General features: G+C 40.6%; 1 protein-coding gene across 1 annotated transcript in view; it reads right to left on the minus strand.

The window, feature by feature from the left end:
- Positions 1 to 25,382, minus strand: part of NOX3 (NADPH oxidase 3) — a 59,613-nt gene that overhangs the window by 22,847 nt on the left and 11,384 nt on the right. The window contains exons 6-10 of the mRNA XM_072828722.1: positions 22,807 to 22,988; positions 19,320 to 19,449; positions 14,283 to 14,375; positions 12,227 to 12,480; positions 5,335 to 5,494 (exon numbers count right to left, since the gene is read on the minus strand). Of these exons, the coding sequence (XP_072684823.1) occupies positions 5,335 to 5,494; positions 12,227 to 12,480; positions 14,283 to 14,375; positions 19,320 to 19,449; positions 22,807 to 22,988 (819 nt within the window). The remainder of the gene's footprint in view (positions 1 to 5,334; positions 5,495 to 12,226; positions 12,481 to 14,282; positions 14,376 to 19,319; positions 19,450 to 22,806; positions 22,989 to 25,382) is intronic.

Raw genomic sequence — 25,382 nt, forward strand, 5'->3', positions numbered from 1 at the left:
GGCTTCATGTACCCCAGTTCAATTTATTACAACACTGTCAGTGGTTAGCAGAGAGATGATCAATTCTAGGAATAGCCAGAGCTCCAGTGTGAGGGAAAGGGAAAGCAAATAATTTCTCAAACTAAACAGATTAAATTAAGTGCATTTTTCATTCATTAGAAAAGAGAGCAGGCCCTCCTTTGTTTTATTAATATATTTAAGTAGGGTATGGATTTTTGCCTTTCTTGGCCTCTTTGCCTTGTTCCCACTGGCCTGAGCTGTCTTTTTATTTGAATTATCTGTTTATTATATTAGGTTAAGGACCCAAGGCCATCTTGCATGGGACACACTATAAATACCCATTATCATGGTTATGTATTATTGAGGTGATGAAGGAAGACAATTTATGAAGAAATGCGATTATCTCGGTTTTTCTATAATCTATCTTATTATAGTCTAAAGATTACATATGCAGTGAGGAAAAGGAACCAAATCTTCCAGTTGGCCGTTCTCTCAGCCCTGTCTACACGGCTGTGACATTAGGGGAACTAAAATGTATAAGCCAATATATTTGTCCCTGCCATCTCCCCCTCCCCATTTGTACACACCTATTTCATTCATCATTTTGACAGTTTGCACAAGCAAACTGTCCTAATTTTTTTCAAGAGCTCTTTTCACAAATTGAGTGTGATGTGGAATTAATCATCCCGTTAGGTAGGCGTTGGAGGATGTTCATCACGATGGGGCATTTGCACCCCCAGCGCTCAGTGTCCTTTGAGTTGGATCACAGAGACGCCTCAACCACTCACGCCTCCTTCCCTCATCCCAAAGGAGCGGTGTGTGCTCATCTGTGTTCAACTAAGTGAAGTTTGGCTCTTACTCGTGTGTTGAAAATACCCTTTTCACATATTACAGCTTTTCCCCACTTTTTTTCCCCCAGCAAGCCATCATTCTACTTATTTTTACTTTGCCTTCTTGGGAAATTTCCTTCTAACCGCTTCATCCCCTCCTCCCTACCATCTTTAAAAATAAAAGATCGTTAGAAAGAAATTTTAAAACACCAGCTTCAAATAGAAAGTGCTACACATGATCCCAGAGAAGCAGCAGGCATCCTATTGGCTATTCTCCTGCATTTTAGAAATGTTCTAGAATAATATGGCAGAGGAGAAGGGTAAAGAGATACAGTTTGCAATGGTAGCAACTAAGAAAACTTTGCAGGTGGTTTTTTTATTGTAGACTTGCAACATCAGGCTAGTATGTAAAAATGTTCACTTTTATGCCAACTGGTCTCTTATACAGGGAGAAAATCCCACCTAATTGCAGTTAACTCTTTAGGCTTAAATTTCCAGCTCTGGACCCCTATGCTGCATTTCCCCTTTTGCTTATTACAGAAGAGAACAATCTGAAAACTATAGCCCAGATCTATAATTGTGAAGACATTGTTAGATAAATATGTACTGCTGTGCTCTCCTGCACTTTAAAAATTATATAGATGCCGACAGTTTCGTGGAAAGAGTATTTATATCTCAAACACATGTAGGCGGCCCTGACAAATATTAGTTACATAAGCCTAATGATAGCTGTACTCAAACAAATACAAAGTGGCTTTAAACCAGAAAAGCTTCTTAAACTTTTTCTTTTGCATGCAGCCTCGAAGCAGGTGGGTCTCAAGTGGAATTTTCAGCAACAATTCTCAATAGCATGAAATCTCACTTTTTGCATAGAAAAGGCCTGACATGGAAATTAGAAATGCATGCTTCCATCCTGACTTAGTGGCTAACCGATTGGGTGACTTTGAATAAAACACTTCCTAGCCTAAGTACAGATGCTGACTTTCACGGTCATATGCAGAGCTGGGAGTTTATGACTTCTCAAGTTATATTTTGTGATTCTATGCTTTTAGTTTTCTTTCTCCCAGATACCATTATTCTGACCTTCATTTTCAGTGGAACATCGCCCCAATATTACCCTCAGTTTCCGTAAGTTATAAAAACATTGTTTTTTTTTTTTTTAATTTCCAATTCCTTGGTTTCTGGTTTTTTGGGGGGGATAGAGATCAATGTCCTGGTTTTATAGTTTTGTGGTAACTGCTTAACCCTCCCACTGAAACAGCCTTGAGAAACCCCATAAACAGAGTCCAGAAATAACAATAAAATAGTGAGGAAGGAGGTGGTATTAGGATTTTGTGGGTTTCTGTATAGACTCTGAGATGTTGTGGCTTCTTATAAGAATTTTTCCTATTTGTAGTAAAATAATTGGAACATATTACTTGAATCATAAAATTACTGAACAAATAGTCTTTTTGGTTAAATAAAAAATGGATTAATCTTAATAATCTAGAATTTTATAAAAAATTACATAGAAGCCATTTGTTCATTTTGGCATGTAGATATTTATTTACTCATTGATTTACTCAAAAATTATAGTGTGCGTGTGTGTGTGTGTGTGTGTATCTCATTATAAAGACACCCAAAGAAGTCATACTCAAGGAGCTTAGAATATATTAGGGGAAATGAAATCCTTTGTGAACATGATATAAAAGCATAAGGATAATAGATATTGAGAGAAGGGTGAGGAGTTGTAAGTCTGGTGTGAAGAGAGTGAGGGGCTTGTCATGTCAGTGTCAAAGGGCCTGGCACGTAGTAGGTGCTTAATAGATATTCAATGAGAAAATAACTGAGTGAAAGTGAGACACGCAATCCATCACCCATCTCCATGTGAAATATAACGTGACCTCCAATGTTGTGAAAACTATGAAGCAAGAAGCTGCTTCTGTGGATGGGTTTTACTTGGTAGACAGTGAAAGGAAAGAAAAAGCCTACAGGGGATTGAGAAGTTATCATAAACCATAACAAAGCACTGTCATGGGGTCTGAATAGATAAAAGAGTAGTTGCTTGTTTTGTCCTATTGACTGAACGTCTGTGTCTCCCCAAACTCATATTTTGAAACCTAATCCCCAGTACGATAATATCTGGAAGTGGGGTATTTGGGAGGTGATTTGTTCACACAATTCAGAATGGAATTAGTGCCCTTATGAAAAAGACTCTAGACCTCTAGACTTCTGTATCTACTTTTTCCTCATTGAGTTGCAAACTGTAAGTCAACAAATTTGACTCTTGCTGCCAAAAAAAAGAAAGAAAGAAAGAAAGAAAGAAAGAAAGAAAAAGAAAGAAAGAAAAGAAAAGAAAAGAAAAGAAAGACTACAAAGAGCTCATCCCCTTCTGTTATGGGAAATTAGAGCCAGAAGACTGTTGCCTATAAACCAGGAAGCAGGCTCGCATCAGACACCAAGTCAGCCAGTCATAGATCTTGGACTTCTTAGCATTGGAACTGTGAGAAATCCATTTCTGTTGTTTATAAGTGATCCAAGTCTATGTCACCATGATACAGCAGCCCAAATGGACTAAGACATTTTGTTGAACTTATTGTGGTATAGAAGAAAGAAGATGAGTGTGGATTCGAAGAGTCTGGATTCAAACTCTCATTCTACTATTTATCTCTTTATTAGCTCTCTGTGCTTTGGGTTCCTCAGTAGTAAATTGAGAATGTTACCTAACTGAAAGAGCAATTATGACAATTTGATAATATAACTCTATCATTCCTATGAGCTTTGTGATCACCTTCAGTTTTCTCATCTGTGAATGGGAATAAAAATGGTGAGTTCCTTAAAAAGATGATGTGAGATAGTATGTGTCAAATGGCTAACTTCCTGCCTGCTTTCAGTAGCCATGGTTTGATGAATCTAAACTATTCGTAGCAGTAATACTAGAACTCTATCTACATCTTTGGCAGCTATAATTAACTTTTATATCATTTTATACACATTTACATTACGTTATTTACGCATCACATTATTTATTTGTCTTTATGTGGTATTAAAACTCCCTGTTGGATATGGACTCATTTCTCCATTGCGCAGAGCAGGAAATCCAGCTCAGAGAGGTGATCTGAGTCACTCAAGGCGATGCTTCTAGTGAGGGTGGAATCAGGCTGAGGCAGATTATCTGGCCAGGCATCCCTCTGCCTACAATACAATGGTGGCAGTCATATCTACCATATGTTGGTTATGTCATGGAAAGAGCCAGATGGATCTAAGTTTGAATCTTCATTCTGCCTTTTATTACCCATGTATTTTTAGGGCAGTCACTTTGGTTTCTTTAAGCTTCAGTTTTTTTTATGTGAGAAAAGGCTTGCTACTATCTACTTTATAAGGTTGTTGGGAATTATAATGATCAAATGAGAGAATGTATGTCAAGCACCTGTCACTTGGAAATGCATGAAATGACAGTTGATTTTTCTCTTATTTCTTAGTTAGAAAAGCCTCAACTTTAGAGACCTTCTGGTATTGCCCTGAGTGCTCCAAAGGATGCTATTCCTTAATAAATGTTAGGGGCAGAAGTTTTCCATGACTAACTAAGCTTGGGAAGGATGAGTGAAACAAAACTGAAAGAGGTTCTTTTCTACAGGACTTATTTAATAGGCTAATAGATTATATGAATCTTCTAGAATAGGATTTGTAGTAGCTTAAGTCCTTGCAACCACAGAACTCTCTTTAGTGGACACATGGCTAATGTTCATATCTGACTCACATTAGACATGCTAATTTAATCAACTGAATTCCTTTGCTAGATGAGGGAACTGGAGCCAAAGTGTGAACTGGAAACATGGTAGGATCAGGCCCAGAACCAGGCTTGCTTGACACTCCGAGTCCTCCTGATTTGACACCACTTGGTATTAACACAGCTTCCTTTCTCCTGCTGCTCGAGTGTCTGCTGCTGGTCCTCAGAGGGTTAAAGTATGGACCATCTTCATGTAGGACAAAAGATGGAAGGCAACTATGGAGGCATCTTGTCAGAGAACAGACAAGAAATGTCAAAAGAGATTCAGAGCTTGGCAACACCAAGTAAGCAGGCCACTAAATCCCAACTGTGGCATTTTTGCTTCTTGTTAAGATCCTGAGTCCATGAAAGGAAGATGCTGAATTGCACGCCTGCAGCCATAGTATCAGGCGAAAGAGACTAAGGGAAAGGCCGCCTGTTAATATCACTAACTGTAGCCCAGTCACAAAGCCATTTGCAGCCTGTCCATATTTTACTGACATGAGCAATTACATGTCCTGTAATGGCAATGAAGCAATAAAATTTATGTCTTGTCATCTTTAACAAGATTAGACATAACCCTTCTCATAAATGTAATACCGAATGGAGATTTTTAAGAACATAAGTATAGTTAAGGATCCTTGAGTTTATCCCTCATAGTTAATTAAAATCCTCCCCAAGAATTGGCAGATGATAGATAGAAGGATGTTGAACCTTTTAATCCATGTAAGTGTGAGCTAACGATTTTTTCCATACCTTGCTCAGCTTCAGCTGGGTTTGTGACTCACATTTGTACCATATGGATTTCAGAAGAGAGGCGAAGGGAGTGACCCCTATTCCTGCAGCGATGCACACGCTCACTGGATAGTGAAATACGTCCGTCAGGGTGGTTCCAAATGGCCCGTCCACGGCCAGCCTGCAATCACAAAGTGCGGCCCTGTGACATCCAGAACGCTCTGCTCTTGAAAACAAAGCGATCCTCAACCGCTTCTTATAGGATGTGTTCAGAACTGTGCTTGAGGTTGCCCTGTTTGGAGAGCCTGCACTTAGCATAAGGAAGTAGAGGCCTGTCTCATAGGCATGAGGGTGGCCAGACAGGCTGGTCCAGGGGCCATTTGTGGAAGGACAAAGCCTGGCTTTTCTAGCTTGAGCTCATACCTCTTCCCATGGGAAGCTCTTTTTATTGATCTTAGAAGCTTGTTTTGGCTCCAGGCATCATGAAGCCTGGTAGAAGAGAGCTTTCCCTTCCCTTCCCTTCCCTTCCCTTCCCTTCCCTTCCCTTCCCTTCCCTTCCCTTCCCTTCCCTTCCCTTCCCTTCCCTTCCCTTCCCTTCCCTTCCCTTCCCTTCCCTTCCCTTCCCTTCCCTTCCCTTCCCTTCCCTTCCCTTCCCTTCCCCTCTCCTCCCATCCCCTCCCCTTCCCTCCTTTTCCCTTCCCTTCTTTTTCTGCAGCTGCCATCAGAGACATAAAGTAGAAGCAGAAGGTGGGGGCAGCCTGAGTGGCTCAGTGGTTTAGCACTGCCTTCGGCCCAAGGTGTGATCCTGGGGTCCCGGGATCGAGTCCCACGTTGGGCTCCCTGCATGGAGCCTGCTTCTTCCTCTGCCTGTGTCTCTGCCTCTCTCTCTCTCTCTCTCTCTCTCTCTCTCAATGTGTGTGTGTGTGTGTCTCATGAATGAAAAAAAAAATCTTAAAAAAAAAAAAAGAAGCAGAAGGTGGTTTAGAAGGCTTCCCCGTCCTGTTGCTAATGTTCTTCTTTATTTTTACCTATTCATTCTCACATCTTCGTATATTCATATAAATTTAATCTAATAGAAGCCATTCATTTGGAATAACAATGATTTGGAGATAATTTGTCAGTTATGTGGAATTTCCAAAACTTGTTATTTTTTATTTTTGTGAAGGCAAAATCTGGGTTTTTGGCACTGAAGTTTTATCTTTGCTTAGCAAATTTTTCTTTGTAAGGATGAAGCATATTTATTGAATAAATATGATGGTCTTTCGTGTGATCCAGAATAGAGGGGCCCCTGGATTCTACTCCATTTCACACCAGTTCTCCACACTGGCTTTTCTTTTATTTCCTAAAATACAGAGTACCTCCCTTCTGTCCTGGGGCCTTAGCATGTGACAATCCAAGTAACCAGAGAATACTCTGTCTCAATTCCTCCCCTCTCCCTGGACTTGGTTAACAGTTACCCTTTCATTAGATCTTATCCCAATCATCATTTCCCTAGGGAAACTTCATGGACCGCCTTAGAGTCGGCTAGATCTCCTCATATAATTTATAGCCCATGTACCCTCCCTCCGTAGTCCTCGTCACATTTGTAATTTTATAGTTTTTTGGGCGCATGTGCATGATTTGATTTGCATCTGTCTCGATTACTGGACCACAGATTCTCTGGAGGGAGGAGCTAGGTCTGTCTTTGCTCCACTCAGCATCCCAGTGCCATGCGTACTCTCTGGCATGGAGCTGTTCAATAACAATTTGTTGAATAAATTGTAAAGGGAATCTTTAAAATATTTCAGTCAGCAGAATGTATTAAATAACCTCAACTATTCCAAAAGCACACATTTACATATGAACAAAGATATGCTAATTAAAAGGCTTCTAAGTTATTCATAACCATTCCCTAAGGGATATCTGTTGAAGGCACCGGAGGTTGGCCCATTTGGGCTTACTATGTGTTCATGAAAGTTCAATTGGGTTTTATTTTTAAATATTCCATATGCCAGACCTCCTAATAATTCAAATTAACTCTCCTCAAGTTAATCTTAATTAATAAGGCTTTATTACATATTGATATATGGAAATGGAAGAATAAAAATAAAAGGTCATTAACCAGAAAGGGTTAGTATCTCAGCCCACTGTAGATTAGTTTATAAATAATTAGATAAGGGGGATCGAGAGAGAAAAAAAAATGAAAGTGTCCAAGGATTAAAATGTCTTACTGTTAATTGTTTTTATAATTAGTTGTATTTGGGATTTATTTGACACTGATTTGAAAAGATAACAATGAAACCCAAGGAAGAATTTTGTCATATAATCCTACAGAAATACATAATAAACCCATTTCCACATAATTAGAATTGAGGATGTAAGCTGGAAAAGGCAGGAGAAAATATTTCATCCAACTTCCCTGCTAATATAGTAATCCTTCTTTCCTCAACCTGTTCTGATGTTAAATTGCAGTGCACCTTGTCTGTGTAGGGACAGTTCAAAGCAGGAGATAGTTTTTCTCATGTCTCACTGAAATCTGTCTTCTGACAACTCACTCCACTTGCCTTCCTGAGAAGCACATACCGGGTCTCTTCCCTTTCTCGTCTCAGGCCTTTAAGTGGTTGATTGCAGCTATCATGACACCCTGATTGTTCTTCCTTGAACAAAAATGTCTCCATTTCTCAAGACCTCTCGCAATCCTGAATTGGCTTCCTTTGCACAAATTCTTGTTTATCTAGTTCACTCAGCTACTTCCTCTTTGATTTGGACACAGAGTTTAATGATGCAGCTTAGAGAATGATTAACCTTTCCAGCATTCACACTGTGGCGGTTCCTTTTTGCTTAGAGTCACACCCATCCACCTCATCGACCTCCAACCTGGACTGTCTGAACCCACTGCCTTTGCTCGCCTACATGGTCTTCCTGTCGATCATCACTTTCACTGACATCTCTGCAGTAGGTGACCTTTCTTAGTTTGCTCATAACAGTAACTAACCTTTTTTACTATGCAATATGTGGAGGGCTTGATAAGGACTGTCACCTTGAATCCTAAACAGTCTTACATACTATTATTATCATCTTTATTTTATAGGTGAGGAAACCGAGCCATAGGGTTACATACATTCTCTAAGATCACACTCAAAACTGAGCTTTAAATCCAGGCTGTTGGATATTGGTGTCCTTGGCTCTGGGCAGCAGGTTAAATCACTGAAAACTCTAGCATCAACTCTGAGAAATTCCTCCATTTTACCTCATAAAGCAAAATCTTTTATTTTTTTATTAAAAAATATTTTTTAGATTTATTCATTTGAGAGGAGGGGGAGGGGCAGAAGAAGAGGGAGAGAGGGAATCCTCAAGCAGACTCCCTGCTGAGTGTGAAGGCCCTCATGGGGCTTGATCCCATGACGCTGAGATCATGACGTGAGCTGAAATCAAGAGTTGGGTGCTTAACTGATTGAGCCACCCAGGTGCCACTTTTTCCTGGGGCTGGTTTGAATCCTTTCTGGGTGCAAAACAGTGGAAAATTATAATGTTTGCTCCCATGTGTTTGATTTAAGTCAAAATCAAAACATTAAGAGATAAAATGATCCAAGGAAGTCCAATAAAATTCTGATTCTTCATATATTGAAGTCTTTTTTTTTTTTTTTTAAATTTTTATTTATTTATGATAGTGAGAGAGAGAGAGAGAGGCAGAGACACAGGCAGAGGGAGAAGCAGGCTCCACGCAGGGAGCCCGACGTGGGATTCGATCCCGGGTCTCCAGGATCGCGCCCTGGGCCAAAGGCAGGCGCCAAACCACTGCGCCACCCAGGGATCCCTATATTGAAGTCTTGAATAAATTGTAGGGTTTTTTTTTTTTTTGTTCTACTGTTAATACATATGCCTACACATGTACAGAGGCAGAGGTCAAATGAATTTAACAAATGAAGGGAAACTGCACTATTTCCAACAACTCATTTTTATTCATTTGATATTTATTACCAACTAAGAGAGCCTATTCTAGACACTAAAGGCAACAAAATGAACCACATGGATAATGTCCTTTTTCTTATGGAAATTCCATTCTAGAGTGGGAAGATACATGGTAAACAGATAAAGGAACAGGTAGGTAGAAGGTATGGAGATGATAAGTACTATGTGGAAAAATAAAGTAGAACATGGGGCAAAGGGATTACTGAGAGTCAGGTGAGGGTCATTGTTTCAAATGAGGCAGAAAGGAAAGACCTCCCTAGGAAACAATAGAGCAAATACCTGGGAGAGGTAAGGGAGCAGCCTAGCAGAGATCTGGGGAAGAGTGTTCCCTGTGGAGGGAACAGCACTGGTAAAGGTGCTTGGGAGAGTTCTTGCTGTAGGAGAAAGACAAGGAGGCTGGAAGAAGGGCTGAATTCAAGGAGGGAGTAGGAGGTGAGGCAGAGGAGCCCAGGAAGTCCTGAAGGTAGGGGAGAGGGTGTATCATGTCAGGTTGTGAGCTGAAAAGGCACCCCAAAGATAGAAAGCATATTGACTACTGAGAAACATGTACCAAGTTCTCATGGGGGTATTGACTGAAATGCTAGCTGGTTTGTGAAAGGCAAGGTTGGTTGGTAGACCAGATAACTGTATACACTAAGAGTAGAGACCAGGCTAGCAACGGGATGAAAGTATTGATCTTGGCCATGCCAGAAGGAGCACAGTGATGTGTATGTGTCTAATTTTATTCCTGATTTTAAGCATTTTCACTGCATTCTGAATCTTAGAATTCTGTTACAGTGCTTCCTTTCCATGATTAAAAAGAGAAAGTCTTAAGTGGAGTAGTAGTCAGGGGTTGTCATCTGACTTGGGGCCTGATCTGAACACATGACACTTACATTTGGTTTGTTATCACTCTACTTTTTAGTTCCAGTGTTTGAAATGAAGGCATGTGACTCTTCCTAGCCACTGAACACAACCAAGCCCAGTGCTACAAAGTTACAGTTCAGTGTCTATAGGAGGGAGGAAAGAGGGACAATAAGCTGATTAGATTCTGTGCCTTACATTTATTCTCATGCCTAGTTTGCTACCTGTAAATATTTGTTAAAATAAATGAGTTACAGACACCTGGGTGGCTCAGTGGTTGGATATTTGCCTTTGGCTCAGGTTGTGATCCCAGAGTTCTGGGATTGAGTCCTGCATCGGGCTCCCTGCAGGACCCTGCTTCTCTCTCTGCCTATGTCTCTACCTTTCCTTTCTTTCTGTGTCTCTCATGAATAAATAAAATAAAATAAAATAAATGAGCTAAAGCACCCATACTGGGTCCAGGTATTCATTAATTTCTTTATTAGATATTTACTCTGTATGTAATACGTGACAGACACCGTTCTAGGCACTGGACATAAATAGGAGGACGGGCAATGCCTTGCCCTCAAGAAGTCCCATTCTCAGCATGTCCTGAAAGTGTTTACCACCAAATTTCTTATAGCAACGGCTGATGCATGGTGGCTCCTGACACCTTCCAAGGATAGCAGAAAAAGGAATCTCTTGATGCTTTCTTTGAAATATCAAATTCTTTCAAAATACTTTCCTTAACACTTTTTGTGTGTATTTTCCTGGGGCCTTAAACATGGGTCTGGCCTGATTATTGGGTAATCCTGCTGTAAGAGGGGGGAAACAACTATAAGCCATTATTTAAAGCCATTGCTAAAGGGAGCCAAAGAGCGGCAATTTACACTGGGACATCTGTCCTGTGCCCAGGCTTGTCTGAACAGGATGTTGTTGTGGATTGAATTGTGTCCCCCAGTTGCTATGTTGAAGTCCTAACCCCAGTAGCTTAGAGTGTGACCTTATTTGGAAATAGAATTGTTGTGGGCATAATTAATCAAGTTAAGATGTGGTCATACAGGAGGCAGGTGGGCTCTTAATCCAATACGACCAGGATTTATAAGAAGAGGCCACAGAGACACAGACGCAAGAGGCGAGAATACCATGTGATGACAAAGACAGTAACTGGACTGCTCAGCAGGTGCAAGCCAAGGAATGTCCCAGATTGCTGGCAAATCCCCGGAAGTGAGGAGGGGTCAGGGCAAGATTCTCCCCTTAAGGTTTCACATGGAGCATGGCCCTGCTGTGGTTTAGATTCAGCCCCGGGAGTCTCCAGAACTGTGAGAGAAGACATTTCTGCTGTTACAGGCCACCCAGTCTGTGTTCCTTTGTGACCACAACCCTAGGAATCGAATACAGATGTCACAGGTGCTCCTCCCTCCTTCCCAGAACAACTCTCTACACATCGACCTTGCAGCAAAGTTGTATCTGCGTGCAGGTTGATGCTGATTCTGTTTGGCCTCTCGAAGTTCTAGAGAGTGGAGGCAGTGTTTTGCCATCTCTGTATTCCTGGCATACGGTGGAGGTTAAGAATACTTGTTGCACACACACAGGCAGCACTGACTGATTGAATGGCACATCTTTCTGGACCATGAGGTCATTTTGTCATCCTCTGAGCTTCAATCTGTAATCGTTTAGCTCTTTCTCCAGTGGATGGGGCCTGCCAGCCTCACTCTGACTGTAACGCATCGTCCTTAGGAAAACCAAAATGACAAATATAAAGACCTCAGACTGCAACAGCAAAAAGTTCACAGGGCTGTCTTACTCATCGCAGGCTGCATATAATTAGCCAAGTGTTGTTTTGGAGCTGAGAAAGCAAAATGCTCCTTCCTCCTGGATCACTGCCTGCCTTTGTTGAACATTTGTGTGTGTGTGTGTGTGTGTTTTTTTTTTTTTCAAGAAATGTACTTGCTTCTACTGGAAATCTACTAAATTAGACTTTTAATCCTTAAATTTAGGTCCTTAAATTAAAAAAATGGATTAAAACTTGCCATCTAGAATAAAGATATTGCTGGATTTGGTAGGCATGTTGATGCCCTAAAATGCCTTATTCGTTATACTATTCTAGCTTCTCTGTAAAAAAGAAATGGACTCCAACCTTGGCAGGCTCCAGGGTTCCTTCAGGGCTTGTCCCTCTGCACCAAAGGCCTTCCATAAAGCTTCTGTCCAGTCCCCGGCTACCCGGATGTGCAAACTGAAGAAGTCTTCCTGAGGGGCGGAGGTGAGGGTGAAGGGGTGCCATTCCAGCCACGATATGGATGGGCACTGTACCAGGACGTATTGCCCCGGTGCCATTTTAAAGTTCCGCTTTTTCATGTGAAGTTCTAGAACTCCAGATGGATGGCTCACCACCTACATCAGAGCAAGAGAGTCGTTTGTCTTTTTTCTCAGGTTAAGGAAGAAGACGATGGCTTTGGTTCCATCAGAGGTTTTTAAATTTTAAAATCAGCTTTTTAAAAAAATAATTTGCCTATGATATGCTATTTGCTATGACCTTCCAAGGATCTCTGCCATCCCTTTTATATCTGGCCTGGCAACTCCAGCAAGCATGAAGTTTATCTCCTTCAGAGTGCAATCTGAAATTGGGGTAGCTGCACCCAGGTGCCATGTGGTGTCTGACATGTGACTTAATGCGTCCAATGGCCAAGCTCTCGCTAGCACAGTTAACCAGGACCAAGAGAATAGGAGCTAGTCTATCAGACATTGCACTTAATGATGCTTAGAGTTCTTAAAATACTCACCGAACTCTCTCTGTGGTTTAAAAATGTGGGCCCAAGTGTGTTACCGTTTTCAACGATCTGTGTCTTTTCTCAATCTCTGGTTGATTAGCCCTGTTATTTTTTTCATTCTAAGTGGAAAACAATCTTCAAATTCACTGTGAAATGTTTCGTTTTGTTTCGTTTTAGTCAGGTCTCATGCACTGTCCTGCTCAGGCTCTAACTTTTAGGAAGTAGCAGGCAAAGACTCATGGCTTTTTTTAAGCGCCTTGCCATGTGCTGCTTATCCAAAGGGAAGAACTAATTTCCCTTCTACGATTTCCATGTAGTTTCCTGAAAAAAAATCTTTCTAGGCCCATGTGTCTTCTTTTGTGGCAGGAGGTGGAAGGGAGCAAAAGCAAATACCTAGATCCTGTGACAGTATTTTTCCATTCAGGAGAGAATCTTACAGCATTTTAATCATTAGTTCTGTTTCCCATCTCCCTACTGATATTTGTTCTGATTCTGCTGTTAAATTGTCTCCCTAGTAACAGCTCTAGTGGATTTCCAGAAGTTTAACTGTCTGGCTTTTGACATAGCCTGATATCCTTTGGTGCTTAACTTAAAAGCAGCAACACGGAAATAGCTTAAAACAGAAATATGAAGCAATTTCTATGCATCTGCTTTCATGAGGACAGTTAAGGGGATAGAGTATTCTGTTAATAATATATTAGCAGTATAGATGTGGTTAGCGGAGCATTTCTTCTTGGACATTTAAAACACCAGGGGCAAGGTATTTGGTATTTTTCAGTTTCCTGGACCTGTTTTCTTAGTCTAGCTACTCACATCTTCCTCCAGCATGCAGTAAAATTAGAGAGCTGTGAGGAGGGCTGCAAGTTTGGAAAACACTCCCCAGAGCTCTCATTCACTAGGAGGGGCTCCGTGGAGTCCCTCCCCTCGAGCTCTCCCTCGATCTCTGAACTTGAGGTTGACCTTTCCCTGGCTTCTGCTCAGTAGCCCCAAGTGGGAATATGTGCCCTTGAAAATGCATGTCTATTATTTATTCATTTGAAAAATCCCTGTCTTTATGTGCTGAAGGAAGTGATTATGCTAGAAGTTACCAAGAGCAGCATCAAGCTCACTCAGTCTCCATGCCCACCCCCACCCCCCCCTCAGCATCCCAGTGAGAAACCAAAATAAAGAGAAAAACAGATGATTCCTGGGCTGCACCATAACCTTTATCAGAATTCTGTGTACCAGTCTGGAGCCCTGATCCCTGTCTTCAGTAAAATTAGTCACACTAAAAGACGCGCGGGATATAAGCAATTATTAGAACAGAAGATGGGCCTTTAAATTACAGACAGTTCTGCAATAAAAATGGCAAATTAAAAACTTGGGCTAATAAAAAATTTTCATCTACACTCAGGCTTTTATTCAGACATAAAGCTACATGCATACCTTGGTAATGACAACTTCTTGTTGAAACCGCCAAAACCTAATTATTCTTTCACACGCATATAAGACCACAGGGCCTAAAACCCATTTCCAAGCCTGCAGAGAGCAGCAGAGAGAGAGAGAGAGGGGAAAAGGAAATGAAAATAGAATCCAAATATTTTCAATTTGAACCAAATCAATACATAACATGATGGGATTCAGACATTTTCCTTTAACTTTGGGCCAGTTATCAACAATAAAGATACCTCCTTGTATTAAATACTATAACACTCAATTATTCCTTGAAGTCTACAAGCTTATTTAAGAGATTAAACTCTTCTGTATTGGTTTTTATGCTTACTTGATCAATGATGCCTTTATGTAATTAGAAATAATTGAATTTGCAAAGAAATAGGAAAGCAGATTGATGTTTACGTTACATACAATAGGGTCATAAATGTTCCCAACTCAGCCAAAGTCAAAGGCTTACAGAGCTACATTCTTGAGCCAAAACAGAGAGAATTAAATAAATTAGAGAGGATTTAAATTTAAATAAAGAGAGAGAATTAGGAGAATTAAATAAAAACATTTTGGGCAGTAATTTTTTGGGCCAACAATGCGTCACAACTTGGGGGGCTGCCTGAAGAAGCACCCACACCCACACCCACATACACACACACTCACACATGCATGCATATCTAATGTCGTCAAGAATAAAACATAAAGGTAGTGTCTCAGAACTCTAAACATAGGTTTACAGAATCAGACCAAAATCATCTTCTGGACAATTGTGACAATGAAGGTTTCCAATTCTTAATAAATCCCATCCTATGTTAACCTTTTATGAGAATAATCTCTATTACTGATGATCAGTTTACCAGCAGGGTAGTCTTGTACCAGTGGCTGTGAACAAACATAGGGTGTCCTCTTAACCTGGGAGGGAAGGAATGGGAACTTAAAATGAAGACTTATACTAGATCTGATACCAAACAGCCCTACAAGGCACGTGGTTGGTATTCTGTTTGTTTTACAGAAGAGGAAACTGAGGCTCAGCGAGATTGAACAGATTGTCCACATCACAAAGGTAAGTAGGTGCACCAGAAGAACATGACCCCAGAGGAGTCTGAGAGTCTGACTGCCTGGCCTGTGCACTTACCATGTAATTGTGTTTTTTTCTGTCCAATGCTGACATTAGTACTGACCCTTGTTTTACAAAACATTACAGAATGGATCATTCATTGAATTTTAGTATGTTAAGGGTTCTTTGAAGTCTCATTTAATTCTTCCTTTAAAGAAGAGAAAAACCTGGCTTCGTGGGAATGAGTAAAGTTGTGTCGGGAGACATAATTCTGTCCTGGGGAGCCATGACTGGAACTCAAGCCTTTCGCAATTTCCCTAAATTCTCTGCTTGGGATTCCAAATGCACTGTGACCTTCCTGCTAGCACACTACCTGAGGAGCTGGAAGGATGTCTCGCTCTTATGAACTCATGTTCACTAAACCCTTTTTGGCTGACTTGCCATCTTTGTTGTTCGTTACTCTCTTACCCATTATCCTGTTTCATGTTCTGTTGATGGGTCACAGCCCTTCAGTGTTATTTCTACTACTGTAATCTTTCTTGTTTATTTCTCTTTTGTTTACTGCTGGATCTGTTTGCATGGCATCTCTTCTCACCTATGTCAACCCTCCTTGCTTTTTCCCTGGGAGCCTCTTGTGTACCTGATAAAGGCTCGATTTATGCAGGCAACACAAAACAATTTGACCCCCTTACTCTTCTGCCTCATGTTTAGAATCGCAGCGAGAAGAAAGTCTTTTGTCCACCTATGCTGCGGGTGAGGCAGTATGATGAGTGGAGTAAGGGAGAAGATAGGAGGGGGTAGGCATGAAGGATGAGGTTGGACCAGGGGAATGAATCCTTTGGTCTCTTATGCTTGAATGAACCACAAAGTGTTTTGAGAATTGGTTTGGATATTTACAGAAATGAGAGCAAGAATGCAATTCTTTCTATGTAAGCTTAGAGCGATATTTGGAAAAACAGTCACATAGTCTCCATGTACTTTTACAAATAATCTTCCATGCCCATTTTAGAAAGTTTTAAACATCACACACTTCATTTTGGTGGTGTCAAATCAGTCATGGTCTCTGATTCTTCCATGTTGATAAAATAGAATGGATTATTTTTCCTTGTACGGTTAGTCAGGAAGGAGAATGCAAGCTATTAATCCTTGGCTCTATTGCTAGTGTATAAAATGGCCAGGAGGAGAAAGCCCAGTTTAGTTATACTGTGATATTCCTGGAGCCTCTAGAGGTTAGGGAGTGAGGGATAAGGGTGGCCAGAGGTGAACATTATGTTGTTCTGAAGCAATGACCGGGATGGACAAGAGTAAGTAAAGACAGGAGGCCATGTCCCAGAGCACGGGGAGCCATGTGTGAGGTAGAACCTGAACTGAATCTCAGAAGACCTGGCTTCTGGTCTGGGGGTTACCATCCCTCCACCAATGCCTTGCAGCAAATCTTGGGCCTTTTTTGTTCAGATTTTCTGTTTTGTAAAATGTGAGAGTTGGAGAAAAATATTAGTTGGGTTTCTTTCAGCCTCTTAAATATTTTAGCTTTATTCATGGAGGTAAATATAATGTTAGGGGTATGTTCTCATAAAGAACAGCAGATAGCAGGCAAAGTGAGGGCTGGGAGGAGGCCAGAGTTTCAGAATGAATGTTGAAGAGAGTAGAGATGAAAGCTCATGGCCACAGAGTCGAAGCTCTGGGTTCTTGATGTGACTTTCCTGGGAATGCCCTTGGTGATCACAGGGAAGAAACTAAAATTTGGGCCACAAGTCCTCCATCTATTAAGTAAAGGGGCAGGGCTATTTAGTGTCTACGTTTCTCTAATGCTAAGATACACTATGGCTTCTTTATTTTTCCTTCTACAAAAATACTTAAAAAGTCATGGTACAGTGAATATTTTATGAGAGAAATAAAGTTACATTGATTTAAAAGCTGCAATAATGAAACTTGTTTCTTCCATTTTCGCTCCTGGTTTTTCATTCCCATCACAAAATAAGGACATGCTGGTTCTGATTTTATTTTATGTGTGTGTTTATAAATGGCCTCTTTTTCTAGACAGTAAGATTTCCAGGGGAAGGAACCATGTCTCTGCATCTTGTGTCTAGTGCGACCCCAAGCACGTACCAGCCGTTTAAAAAAAATTTGCTTCACTGACTCTACCTCAGTTAAAACTCCCTCTTGTACTGTTGACATCATGCCCTAATAATTTACAAAGTGTTAGCTTTATTATTATTATTACTATTATTGTTATCACTTGTTGATGTTGTATTTAAGTGAAATAAGGTGTTTCTTTGGCTAAGGAAGACTAGATTTCTTTTGAGAACAGTGTCCATAAGCAGCTCTAGCCTCTGGAGCTTTGTATGTGTCTGTGAGTCTGAGACAGAAGGGGACTGAGGGTATAATTGGTTCCCTTGATCAGTTCCTTGTCTACACGGTGATGTACAAAGCATTCTCTATCCTAATATGGGCGGTAGTGCATCACTGAAGGTGAATTGATAAATGTTCTATTGATGAAAGTACTATGAAAAGGCAGTTAGGAGAGGCAAAGAGGAAATGACGAGTAGATGTGGTGCAGTGAAGTGCAGGAGCCCTTCCTTGTCCTTGGGATGCCTTCTGGATTCAGTGTCTATAAGACATCAGAGAGAATATTGTACATTCAGCCAAGCAGTAATTGCACAGCCCACACATGCTTTGAATCAGGATCCATTAAAAATAATGAGAAAGAGTGACAACATGAGTTTGGGTGTGCAAGGAGGTGTAGCAGGGGAGAGTTAACAGAGAGATGGGTAAGTTCCCCCCTTTTAATAATAATTAATGTCAGCATACACTGCTGGAGCAGGCTCTGGTCTGTATTCATGAGGTGTGGGAGAGTATTGATTTTTCTTTTTTTTTTTTATGGAGACGCTGTAGCTGAAGATTTTAGAGAGGCATCCGTGTTCCTCATTAATATGCAGGCTGGGTCGTGGCTACCGATAGTTGAGTTTAAGACAGAGACAATCTATACTGACCATTAAAAGAACCACAGTCTAATGGGCACATCTATTCCAGTTCTCTCAGTTTTAAACATTCCTCCTGGCAGTTTTCACTTTTAAAATCCAGTGCTTGACGTAATATATTTGAGGATTTTAGAAAAAGTCCATCACTATAGTCTTCATAAGTTGATGACTTCATTTTCCGAATCCCCAGTATTTACATACTATTATCCCATTTTTAATGACACATATTTTAATGACACTGTTTCCTTCTAGTTTTGATCTGCTGGCTTCATTTATTTGCTTTTGTGCATCACCCAGCTGCTCCAGGGTTTGCATTGTTCGAAGAAACCGAGGAGACCAAATAAGGTCATTATTTCTACTTACCTATACCACAAACTGTAATGATGACAACATGCCCGGGAAATCTTATTTTTGAGATTTTGTGGACATTATCATCTACTCTAATGAATTAGGTCTCTTTTTGTCTAATGTCATTATTGCAGTCATGACAGCTTAATTAGGATAGGAAGTAAATGCATTTACTACCCCACTTTTTTTGATCCCCAAAGTTGTAGGATGCAAGAAGGCAAGCTCAATAAAGAGGGCAAGCTTCTCATTTGTTTATTGCTTAACGTTTGTTGGAGAGGTGGTGCTATTAATTCCCAGAATGGAGAAGGCAGTTCTGCAGGGGGACAGGGAGCAGGGCTTGCTGAGCAAAGAGAGGGTGGCAGGCCAGAGACATGGTCAGTGCTTGCAGTGCTGTGCATTCCACCGTGACAGACATCCACATTTAACCGTGAATGGAAGAGCACATTTCAAAATGGACAGAATGCTTTTTGGCAGTAAACCTCTTTTAAAATGATCCATAACTAGATTTCTCCATTAGCACACTTAATAAAGAGTAGGCTTTGTCTAGTGGTGACATGGGTTGTTCCTTTCTCAAGCACATAAAACTCTAGGTTTTTTTTTTTTTTTAAATGATGGAGACAGTTATTTTTACAAAGCTCTTGGGTTCAGTCTTACCGAAGGCTCCTTGCCAGAAAATTGAGGCATGGGGCACTGGGCCATCTTCTGCCATTGAGCATGGTGGTCTCTACAGAAGGTGACGTTGTGCAGCAGCTGACTCTCAGGAGTTTGGCCTCGAACAATCCGACTTGCCATTAAAACAAAACAAAACAAAACAAAACAGAACCTAAAAATTTAAAATTGATTTTGTGCAGTCTTGTGATACCACAGATATATATTCTACACTGGGCTCTGGAGTAACACTTCAACTGTCTTGAAACTCAGGCTGTCATTCATTTCTCTCAGCGTCTTTAAAAATAGGAATTTAAGAAGCTTCAAGTAACTTTGAAGATCCCAGAAAAGAAGTGCCCCTCTGCGGTATCCTGTGTTAAATTGAAAGTGTCTATATTAGAGAATTCATAATGAAGGGAAATTGTTTGAACACATCCTTTTGTAGACTGTTGAATTTAATTAGGTTACATCTCGTCCTGATTGCTGATTCGGGCTAATTGGCTAACTTTGTACTATTTGGGTCTTTGGCAGATTTATTTAACTTCTACCCTTATTGGTTTGTTTCTGAGCACCTAGAAGTTTTCAAGTGAAGAAGTCAGAAGAAGTGCCCAGAATAATGATATATTTCCCCCCCCAGTGACCACTAGCAGGCCTAATGTTTGACAGGGTCAAAATAGGTCAGTGTGAAGTGCATCCTCAGGACCACATTGATGAATCTGAGGATGAAAAGGAAGTCTGCCTTCATGAATGGAGCACTGGATCAAGAGTCCTGTAATCCTGCTATGTTATATTTGCCACGAGTGCAATACTGGTTGACCTTTGATAGGTCGCTCTGGTATAAGTTCCTCGGTTTACCCATTGGTGCACTGGGCTACAAAGCATAAGAATGAGGTCATGTAATCTGGGAGTTGTTCAATTCCTAGATGTTTATGAATAAAACACATTGGCTTATTTTTGAAGAACATGGTACTCACAGACTGAGAGACATTAGCATCACACGTGCTCACGTCCTGCGTAGCCTGCAGAATAGCAAGTCCCCTTTTGCATCCTTGGACACTAGGGGAGGGAGCACCTGTGCCCCTGGGGACTCCAAACCTCCACCTGGAGAGCTGACACTGCGGCCTTTGTCCCAGTCTGTTTTGTGGAAGTCATCCAAAACATCCCTCTGAGTTCGATGAGCATAGCTATCTGTGAATCTCCCTTGAGCGATTGATGCCCAGAAATGGGAAGGGTGAATAATAAATAGGAACCAGAGGAAAAGATTCTATAACTTTTAACACCTTAGTTCTCAAGCTCTAGGTAACATTCTCCATATTATCTGAACTTCAGGACATTTCACAAAGGCAGTATCTTTTTAAAAATTAAAAAAAAATATGTCTTCATCTATGCTATCCCATAATAGAAAGATTAGTGGGCTTTAACACATTCCAATAATCCTACTTTACTTGGCATTTTGTATAGAATTTGCAAATTACTTTTTGCTGTAAACAGTAGCTGTAGAATACTTCAAGCTGAGAAGATTAAATGAAGCCCTTATCCCAAAATAAGCCTTTCAACTAAGTTAAAATGACTAAAATATTTCATCTTATGAAATGTTATTTGGATATTAAAAAATATCTCCAATGCAACACTGGCCCATTGAAATCCTCTTGTGTGGATGCAGGATGGGGCGGGGGGGTGGGGAGTTGGGGGGGAGGGGTGCATGCATGATTTTTCTGACGAGGAGTTCCAGACCCATGTGGATGATGAAGAGCCTCTTAAAAGTGCTACAGGAGTTAGTGTCCCTGTAGCAGGAGAAGAATCCAGAGAGAAAGGGAGGACTGACAGTCTTGGGGGTGGAGCACTTTGGGACCATCCATCCTACTCCCCAAAATACACAGAGTCAGGATGAGGGATCAAGCATCAGGAGAGCTAACCGCCGATCTTTTAGAGACTAGAAAGCCATTAGCCAGGCAGCAGCACAAATATCAGCATTGACTGACTAGGATTTTAAGGATGAACAGAAGGATTGACATTTTTTTGGGTAAAATATGCCCCTGGGGGGCAGGAAGCATTGCTCCCTTCTACAATTATCTGTGTGTCAGACAAGCTGGTGGGTGGTGGGGTACTCTTAGGCTTGGGCAGTGGCAGCAGCAGAAGTGACCCCCTTCAAGAAGTGGAGGGCTGAGCTGGAGGAGCAGTTAGTGTGGGGAAGAGGAGAGAGGAGGCGAATCATGTAGAGCTGCCATAGGGCCCTGGGTGAGCCCCACAATCACCCTGTCCTGTATGCCGGGCAAGGCTCTGCCGTCTCTGTGGCCGTGCTCTTCCCAGTGAAGACGGAAGAGAGCCCCTCTCCCCCAGGCTCAGTAGCTGCAATAGGAGCTGTAATGGGAGCTGCAATGGGAGCTAAAGGTGCAGGAGAGGGGATCTGCTGGTGCGGGAAGTGGAGGAAGATCTTCTGGAGAGCCAGGCAGGGTCTTGGCAACATCCTGTGCCAGATTCCTGCAGGTGTGGAGGAATGTCTCCTGTGAGCCAGGAGAGGGCTGTTCCAGAAAAGGTTGGGTTGTCTGAAGACTGGCGCCCTACGTCTGACTCTGGCACTTATCTGTCCTGGGACCTTGAGTGAATCACTTAACCCTCCCGAACCTGCCCCCCCCCCTTATGAAACAGGGATAACATCACCATCTTTATTAGACAGGACTATTGTTGGAGTCAAATGGATCATGCACACAAGTATGCTCTGAAAATTGTGAAATGGAAAAACAAGGCATCAGTTTATGGAATAGTTAATGTGGCGCAGAGTAGTGAATAGATATCAATGGGTTAGTTGGTCCAGAGTCATTGTGAGACTATTTAAAGAACTGAAAACCTTGTATTTGAGGGTGCTATAGTTCAGGGACTTCTCTATCTTTCTGACATAGAGTTTAATAGTTTCAGACAGGTGTTGAATGACCTAATGGCATTGTATGGGATGTTTGGGCAAGAAGGAATTCTAGAAATCAGACAAGGAAACTGAGGTCCAGAGAATTTAAAGGTCTTGCACATGACCACCATGATGACTAGTGGCAGAGCCCGGGTCTGGCTCCATCTGGCACACTCTTCCCTTCTCCACACCAGGTTTCCCAGTGGGTGGTTTGGTTAAGCAGAAATGACATCTGGGTGTCCGAAATATATATCCTGACTAATCCCATGTAATTTGGATTGTGGAAATATGTTATGAATGAAACACAGATCTATTGTTTTCCAGCATTCATTAACATTTCTGCATCTTATAAACACGTCAAGATTCCCTAAACAGAGTTAGCAAGGAAAATAAAGATACTACTTCACCATCTATGTTGCTTAGTTTTGGTTACTAAAAAAAAGATGTTTGCCCCAGTGAATGTTCTTTTCCATACATTCTGTGTATTTTTTAGTCCCTGCCAGTCATGTTCCTCCACCCAAAGGGCTTTCTAAGATGATTTTGAGGTTCACAGACATAAAATCTTATACTCTGAGCACAGTATGGACTTACCCGGCCCCATGGATAGCCAGACCAATAAAGAAGATGATAAACACATGGTGTGTGTACCAGAACAACTCATATGAGACCTGTCTGATGGACTCGGTGGAAGAGGTCATGATCAAGACTAAAGCCAGAGAGATGATCAGGCCAGTAACACCCGCGATTGTTGTTAGCAATTCAGTAATGGTGTTCTAAAAGAAACAAGCATCATGACATTAATGTCTTAGTTATGTTTTTCCATTTTAGGGTCAATACTTGAGAGTCCAAGCAGGGAGTAATTCAAAATGTTCTAATCAGGAACATGTTAGTTTCAAAAAGGGTCCCTGTATGACTCAAGAAGGGAGCTTCCTTGTCCTTTCCTTTGTCCCATTTGATGGCAGACATTTGCTTTGCTCCAATTTCATCAAATGCCATTGAATCACTTACATGTTTTCCATCTGTGTAAATCAACCTTTCTGTCAAAGTTATTATGCTGAATTGAAATTAAGGCAATATATGAAAATGCATCTTAAGATAAAATACTGCAAAATAAATCCAAGTCTCAAATTTTGAATCTTTAAAATAAAAATGTGGATTGCCATGCTTAATTGCATTTTAACATTAATAAACACTTTTTTTAGAGAGATTCCTCAGAGACATTCCTAATAAAGCAGCTGCACATTCTGTTCCCCTGGTAGTTATTCCTTGCTCTTGCTTTTTAATTGGAAGGACCATGACTTGCATTTCTTTCATGCCACCTCAGGAGGCTTGGAGTATGGCTTTGTAAATCCTAGGTGATCAATAAAGATACAGCTATTCTTATCTGGTAGACACTGCCAAAAGGCTGGATTTCTGACCCATGAGTGCAAGGGATGGTTAAATAGCCTTTTAGAATATGAATCACAAAGCACTTTGTATTTACTGTGAGTTTTCCATACTCTTGCCAAGTCATTAGTATTCATACGTTGTGTTACTATCGTTGAGACGACCGTGAGCTCAATAAACTCACACTGTATCTTTTGTCAGTAAAATCTCATTAATTTGGGCTGCTTTGAGATCTCAAGGTAATTTGAATAGGGACTTCTCCTTGTTTATATTTTTTTCTTCATAGAGCAAATAGTTGAAATAAAATTGGGAGGGGTATGTCTAAAACGTTTAAAAGATTTTTTTTTTTCAAGTGTACTCAGGCATTTTAGAAATCCGTTTATATCATAGGATGTGCTAATTTCAAATCATCCTTCTTTGCTTATTAAAGCAAATCCCCACTTCCCCTTTCTTGCAACATATTTTTATAGACTAGTGTGAGTTGCCACGTATCCTCTAAAATAATCCCATTGCATCTCTTTAGAAATACTCTATAACATACACTTTGTGTTACAGATATTTTCTCCGAATGTACCAATTTGTATTATTGATCTTTCTCCAAATACCCCAAAGTAGAGGGCTTCTTGAACTTAATTAGCACTTACATAGTATATTGCTTTTAAAATTTTGAGATAACTATATTGGGAATAACTTAATTATCTTGTTAAATTGCTTTAAAAGTACTTATAATAAATACTGTTCACTGTATGGTCTTTTCAAAACATTGAGGCTTATTCTCAGCTGTCTATAACAATGAGCTTTCCAGAGCCTAGTGGGGAAAAAAAAGAGTTAACCCCAGCAAGTGCCAAATAAAATTGCGGCTCAAATGAATGACCCCAAAGGCCTTCCCACAGGCTTAGGGCATCTGTGTTTTTGATTTATAACTTTGAAACTTGTGCTTCTGATTGTTGTCTGCTAAGAAAATGTAGCTCTATTTGATCAATGGTCAGATATTGGAAGTCATCTTAGGATAAATTAGGGACATGCCAAGGAAGAATTTCCCCAAAAAGAGACTTTGAATTTTGCTTCTTCAAATAAGGCTGCACGGGCAAAACGGTCACGAAAGAGGTGGCTCCGAGGTTAACAGAGACATTTCAATTGCTGGAGTGCATTGTCTTTGGGTTCTTCCTGAACAATACCAATTTTTTAGCCTATTCAACATACTGGATGCCTAGTCTAATAGGTCAGTACATGATCCAATATTTTGATTAACCAGGGAAAGAGGGGTAGGAGGTAGATAAAGAGAGAGCAAAGTCTTAATCTCTACAGGTGGATTTCTGGAGCTACATTTCTGATTTTGTTTTTGTTTCCCACATGTGCTGTCACTCTGTGCACACAGGTAATTAGTGTTAATGATGTCACTAGCCATGCAGGTCTGATTATTAAATTAGCTACTTTGCCCAGTATCAGATTTGGCAAACCAGCCAGGCACATGTGTGCCAAAATATGACACAGGAGAAGAGATCCAAAAGCAATTTGCAAATTGAAAATGAAGACATCCAATTTATAATCCCTGGATTTAGATGGCACTTCACATTCTTTGATTCTAGCATCAAGGCAAAAATATCTAATCATAAGCTGTTTTAAAATTTAAAATATTAAGGTTTTAACAGGTTACTGCATTTCCTGTTTAGGTTTATTTATTATGTTTTGATTTAAATAGATAAAGTGGCATCAGTTTTTCTTCCTGTTCATAACCTCTTAGCAACATTTATGAAAAAGTAGCTTTTTAAAAAAATGGT

This window comes from Canis lupus, chromosome 1 (genome assembly GCF_048164855.1).
Source record: "Canis lupus baileyi chromosome 1, mCanLup2.hap1, whole genome shotgun sequence".
NCBI classification, from domain to species: domain Eukaryota; kingdom Metazoa; phylum Chordata; class Mammalia; order Carnivora; family Canidae; genus Canis; species Canis lupus.